The 6,968-nt window shown below is 39.1% G+C and overlaps 1 protein-coding gene across 1 annotated transcript in view; it reads left to right on the top strand.

Annotated features, from left to right (window-relative positions):
- Positions 1 to 1,416: 1,416 nt before the first annotated feature.
- Positions 1,417 to 6,968, top strand: part of LOC122446480 (kinesin family binding protein) — a 59,353-nt gene continuing 53,801 nt past the window's right edge. The window contains exon 1 of the mRNA XM_043476758.1: positions 1,417 to 1,911. Coding sequence (XP_043332693.1) covers positions 1,486 to 1,911 — 426 coding nt within the window. The 5' untranslated portion in view covers positions 1,417 to 1,485. The remainder of the gene's footprint in view (positions 1,912 to 6,968) is intronic.

Here is a 6,968-nt window from a genome sequence, read left to right as displayed (position 1 = left end):
GGGTAGAAAGTGTTTTAATTGCTGAATTCCAAGATCCTAGAACAGTGCCTGGCAAATTAACAGACATTTAAAATATCACATGAACAAATTACTCATTTGAAGTATTGTGGAAAAGGCACTGGTAGGAAGCTAAAGTGGCAGCAAGAGTACCTGTTAAAATAATTCAAAAGATGATGGTCTAAACTACTAGAGATGAAAAGTAGACCAATGTAAGAGCTTTATAGAAGGTGGACTGGAGGTGGCTAGTGTTTAGTTTTACATTTAAGGATGAGAGGAGAAAGGAGAGTGAATGCAGGAAATCGGCTTGGTGTATAGTGGTGTCACTCACTGAGATGCAAAACAAGAACATTTTGGTGTGGGTGGGAAGGGAAATGTGAAGAGGAAACTTGGGTTCCAGTTTGAACATAATGATATACAGGAGTCAGTTGAACATACAGGAGTGGTTTTTCCAGTTGGGAGATGAATATTACAGTCTGTATCTCCAGAGAGCCATCTGGCCTGGAGACCAAGTTTTGGAAGTGAGCAGCCTATGCAACGGAAATCTTGGAAGTTTGTAAGATCTCCCCAGGACAGAGTTTAGGAAAGAATCCTGAGAAGCACCAGCATTTATAAAGGATAGAATCTGTAGAGATAAGATAATATTATCACTTATGTTTTGCTTGAGAAAGGTTAAGCTTAAAAAATTTTAAGCTGATAAATTTGAAGCAGATCTGAGATTCAGACTTTGTGTCTATGAGCTTCCAGAATCAGTGCTCCTTTGTGTATCTCAAAGCGCTGAATATACCCAGGTCTTATAAAACTTTCTCAGAAGGCAGGTCAGGTGGTCTGGTATTCCCATCTCTTGAAGAATTTTCCAGAGTTTATTGTGATTCACACGGTCAAAGGCTTTGGCATAGTCAATAAAGCAGAAATAGATGTTTTTCTGGAACTCTCTTGCTTTTTCGATGATCCGGTGGATGTTGTCAGTTTGATCTCTGCTTCTTCTGCCTTTTCTAAATCCAGCTTGAACATCTGGTAGTTCACAGTTCACGTATTGTTGAAGCGTGACTTGGAGAATTTTGAGAATTACTTTACTAGATCCACTGTGGGCTGGGTGATACACTAATGTTAAAACGTTTCTGCCTTTCAGTTTATAGCAATTAACGAGAGTAGTTACCTAGCTATGTTTGTAAACAACATTTCCTGGTGATCTGTTAGTCAATGGATATCACCAGTTAAGCAAGAGAGACTTCCCACCCCTGAGGGCGGGGCTGGGCTGGAAGTGGTAATGCATTCGGACAGCTTCCTTTCCATGACAACGGTTGCTGTGGTGACGACTACGCCTTCCCATTGGTCACTGCCAAGCATACTGCGGTTCCCCGGGAGTACGTCATTGGCTAGCGTTCCGCAATGCGCAGGCGCAGGGCTGTCGGGGCCGTAATTGAAGCGTCGCAAAACAGAAGGAAGGCGGGAGTCCCGATTGAAACCGAGGCTGACTAGGCCGCTATGGCGGATGCTCTGTGGGCTGAGATTCGTGAGAAATTCCAGACTGCGCTGGCCTTGTCACGGGTGGAACTGCATAAAAACCCGGAGAAGGAACCGTACAAGTCTAAATACAGCGCCCGGGCGCTGCTGGAAGAGGTTAAGGCGCTATTGGGACCCGCTCCTGAGGACGAGGATGAGCGACAGCAGGCCGATGATAGCTTGGGCGCGGGGGAACACGCCTTGGGGTTGCCGGCTGAATTGGTGGAGGCCGAGGGGCCCGTCGCCCAGGGGGCAGTGAGGCGAGCGGTTATTGAGTTCCATCTCGGGGTGAACCACATTGACACCGAGGAGTTGTCGGCTGGGGAGGAGCATCTGGTGAAATGCCTGCGGCTACTGCGCAAGTACAGACTGTCGCACGACTGCGTCTCCCTCTACATCCAGGCGCAGGTGAGAAAGACCCGGGCCCGCTGCTGTTGGCCGCAGGCCAGTGGGTGGAGAGGGGCCTCAACTCTTGCCGAGACCAAAGGCAAACGTAATAAGGCACAATTTGTCCCCACGTTTTCAAACCTCTGTGGTAAGCGGCTTCCAGATCCCCTCTCCAGACTCTTCGCTTACTTCTCCTCCATCACTTTGCTTCACTTAGTCGTAGTCAACGCATCGGTTACCCAAGACCCTCCTACATTGTAAATGCTCTTTCCAATTCTCCACCTTTCCAAATCCAGTTCATTCTATTAAGAAAAACCCAAAGTAATTTGTTTCTTAATTTCAGGTCCCAAGGAAATTGTAAAGAATAATCAGAGTGCATTCTTAATTTGAAATAAGATGTCTATCTTGCCATACTCATTCGTTTGCTTCCCAGGGAATTCCTGCCCATTCTTCAAAACCGATTTCAAGATTCGCTTCATAGTTTTAGTAACTTTCTTTGGATCATTGTATTCTGAACTGACTTCCTCCTAGTACGTTTGATTTCTTGTAATACTTATTGTTTCATATTTCTATGGTGCTTGGTTTATTAAGAAATAAATCTGACATTCTTGTTGGGAACGTAACAGTTCAGAATACAAATATGTATGAACTTTTGTGTCACGTACTTTGCTTAAGTTAGTTCACAAACCCTTAAATTCAGTAGTTCCAGTTCCTAGGATATGTGATCCAGGGAACATTTACCTCAGTTGATCTTAGGGTGAGTAGGTCTCAAAGTTAAAAAGGACATTGTATAGGACATATTCTGTTATCATGGCCCTATTAAATTAAAAGCTACATAATACAGGAACTATATCTCATTTTTGCTTATTATTTATAATTTCAGTCCCTGGCACATAAAAGACCATTCTAAATCATTTGTTTGTTGAGTGGATGAATGATCTAATGGAATCCATAAGATGTTGAATTCAAACAAAATCTCAATTATTTGAAATTTTCTTCAACCATTTGGCTTCCTAAGATCTTAATGAACATTTAAAAAATTCCTTCGATATCTCAAAAATAAAAACCTTCCTTAATGTAATATAGATCTCCAGTATTTACTGTACTTTTGTGACTTTTAATGTGCATGTTCTTAAATATATTAATATCTCTGAAATCAGGATCCATCTTACAGCTGACTGATTTTACGTCAAAATTTACTTGGCAGTGTTTTCTTGTTGATACATAAAATAATTGTGTCTTAAAAATTTTAACATCTTACATTCAGTGATTTACAGTATTTTGAACAGCCAGCTTTTTCTGAAGGGTGAATTATTAGAGATATTTTTACTAAAACCAGGAACAAAATCTTGATTAGATGTTCTGGCCATTGCAATAATATAGAAAGCAAAAAACAGTATCAGTCTTTTAAAATAAAAATCATTTTTTTAATGTGATTTATGTATACCTAAAAAACCTAAAGTCATCAACTATAAAAGTCTTAGAACTGTTTGATAAAACAGGAGGTTAACAAAACAAAACCAGGAGGTTATATGGTAAATATATAATATCAATAGTATTCTCTATATAAGCAATAATTTGTTAAAAGTGTTATTTTTAGAAATTGCATTTACAAAGGGCAGGATAATAGAACTGATAATCTTAAAAGGAATGATCTACCATGTTCCTCCATGGCAAGAGTATTCAGATTTGGCTTATGCTAGTCTGTTTCTGAAGTCTGCTACTCAGCTGATCTATTTATTACACGGGCCTTTTATTACATTTAATATTTGCTTTGATGAGAGATGACCTTACTAATGATAAAGCAAACTGAAAGGATGGAATAGGATAATTGTATCACAGTGGCAGAGATTATTAAAGATATTGATTGCATTCATTGTTGGAGAAACTATGAGGAGATGGATACTGTCCATTAGCATAGTTGTTGGTGGAAATATAAATCCATAGAACTTTCTGGAGATCAGTAGGTATCTGAGTCAGGACTTTGACTTAAAAATTTCCCGTGAGTATTCTAAAATAATATTGAGACAGGTGTGCAAAGGTCTGTTAACATGGATGTTTGTCATATCATTGTTAATTTAAAAAAGAAAAGAAAATAAACATTAGTGAGTAGCTCTATAGTTAAATAAGTACTGGTACATCCATATAGAAGAGCAGTATGCAGCCTTTAGAAATGATTTATGTTTGTTGACCAAAATATCAATACTAAGAGGAGAGAGAAGACTCTGAGGCATGCTTGGAATTATGTAGAGTGATTCCATTTTGGTAGAAGACTACCTGTGTGTTTGTGTTTGTATAAGAAAAAGTTTGAAAGTATCAGTTCATGGGAATTCATGAGTTTCTGACTGCTTTGTTCCAATCTGGTGTCTGCTTCCCGGGAAATTACTGATACACAGGACCTGGACCCACGTTAGATTATCAAGAGAGGCTGTGCCCCTTCTGCCTTCTCAGAAGAAGGTGTTTCTCTCTGGTTAGCTGTCAGAAATACACACTTGCATTATCATGCTGAGCAAAATTTAACTTAACAAATTAGTGGGTTGTTCTCCCCACTGCCAGGACATGTATAAGGAGGACCTCAGCTTTACTGAGGTACAGCTGACATACAGTAAACAGCACATATCTAAGTATACAATTTGATGAATTTCGACATCTCTGTGTTCCCATGAAACAGTCACGGTAGTCACAGTAATGATCATATCCGTCACCACTAGACGTTTCTTTGTGTACGTGCATTTGTAATCCCTCGCCCACTCCTGTATTCTCTTCCCTTCTTGCCCTCCTCCCCCACATTTTCTAGAATTTCATAATGGACTCGTATGGTGTATACTCTGCTTTTGTCTGACTTCTTTCACTCATCATCTCATTTCATTGCTGCAACGGAGATAATCTTTTTTTTTCTTTTGCCTGTCAATATGGTGAATTACATTGATTGATTTTTCTAATGTTAAGCCAACCTTTCTTTCCTGTGGTAAACTCCACTTTTTGCCAAGCCAAACTTGGGTCACATATTACCCTTTTTATGTATTGTTGGACAGAATTTGCTAAAATTTTGTTAGTATTTTTTGTATCTTTGTTCATGAAGGATATCAGTCTGTAGTTTCTTGTTATGTCTTTGGTATAGAGGAACTGTTCTTTCCTCTTTGTTTTTCTGTATGAATTTGTGTAGACTTGGTATTATTTTTTCCTTACATGTTTGGTAGAATTCACTAGTAGTACTTTTTTAGCTGTTTTTGATTCAGTTTTTTCCCCTACCTATTCTGTTATCCCAAGGGCAAGAACATGGTGATGCTCTGTAAATGATACAGTACTTTCTGATGTATTATGGGATTTATATTGTAAAAATAATTAGCACATCAAAAAAGTTACCTCTGTGGAGGAAACACTGAAACAAAACATTAACACTATTTTGAAAAGTCAGGTCAGTCTTAGATCCCTTGCATGGTCCTTGACTTCAGGACCTCAGTAAGTTATGGTTCAGAAGAAAAAACTGTGTCATTTCTAGACACACTCTAGGTCTCTACTTGGTTTCAGATTTATCACACACCAGAGTTGGTGCTTTCTGTGGTAGAGCCTACCCTGGATCTAGCAGCCTAAATGCATCACCATCCCATCTAAATAGAGTAAATGTGGCTAGCCAGTTCCTGGTAATAGGTATTTCTCTAGTTAGGTACAGTCTGCTGGGTTTGGGCTTATTGGAATCATGGCCAAATGGAGTGTCTCAGACAAAAAATGAATTGACTTAGGGAGTGAGAAAAGGTGACTTGTGGATTCATTTCTAAATTGAAGAAATGAGTTTTAAGGCAGATTATATTCTCTTGAGGCTGGATGGGCAGAATAATCATTAAATTAGTACTGAGTCTTTAAGCTTCCCCAGGGTACTACAAAGAAATACAGAGGAGAGAATTGCCCAATCTCAGTAATTTATCACTATAACCTACCTGCAGCTCCAAACGCTGAGAACTGATCAAGTCACTTAAAAAACCCAAAACTAGAATAGGTATACTATGTAAAGCCATAGGACCAGAGGTCTGTGTTCCAGGGCAGCAATCATATTACCTTTAAACTGTAGGATTTCGAAACATTTTTTTGTGTCTGCCACATGCCCCTTTTGCAGTCTGCTGAAGCCAGTATTTCATGAAACAGAATAATGATTTTAAATGTATAAAATAAAATGTAGAGGGTTGCAAAAGAAACCAGTAATACTGAAGTTATCAAAATTTTTTTAAAACAAAATGTATGATATAGTGATATATAAGGTTCCTTATGAGTCCACTAAATAACATCTATTTTTAAATATAATTTTAAAATATTATTGAATATTAATGATGGTTTAAGATATCTATGAGCTATAATACAAAGATTTTTTTCACTTCTATAGACCACAAAATCCCAGGTCGTGTAACTGTTACATTTTGTTTACTGCCTTCATAACTGGAAAAAAAAATGCTAAATTTTAAGAGGATATAGTGAAAATGACTTTGTAATGTTTCCCCATCCATATTCATAGACTGAATTCTCTTCCTGGGTAACTTTTGGGTTCTTGGGCCAAGATTAAGAATTTGCTTTAAAAACATTGTTTCCTTATCCTGTTCCCTTCCCTGGGGAAGTAAGCCAAAGATGGTAGAAGCCCAGCCTCAGATGAATCCCTGTTCTGGAAAGACTGTCCTGAGGGTTGGGAGGCTGACTAATCCCATTGTCTAAGCAGGAGCTAGTCTTCAGGACAGGCCTGATTTGCCCTATGATCAAAGAGTTGTGTAGCAGGGGGAAAACTGACTTAGTTTTTAAAATGTAACATTGTACCCCCAAATTTAGCAGCTTGAAACTTAATTGCTGAAATAACAGGAATCCAGGCTGGCTTCCTCTAGCTCAAGGTCTGTCATTAGATTATTGGCCTGCTGGGGCTGCACTGGAAGGTTCAGCTAGAGAATCCAAGCTCACTGTGTGGTTGTTGGCAGGATTCATACAGGCTGTTGGTTTGAGGCCCTGACTGTTGACTTCCCTTAGTTCCTTGACACCATAATGTGGCTCAAAATATGGCATTTGGCTTCCCTCAAAGAGAACAGCAAGAGGGAGCACCC

This window comes from Cervus canadensis, chromosome 8 (assembly GCF_019320065.1).
Source record: "Cervus canadensis isolate Bull #8, Minnesota chromosome 8, ASM1932006v1, whole genome shotgun sequence".
Lineage (NCBI taxonomy): Eukaryota > Metazoa > Chordata > Mammalia > Artiodactyla > Cervidae > Cervus > Cervus canadensis.
This window is presented reverse-complemented; position numbering and strand designations above follow the sequence as displayed.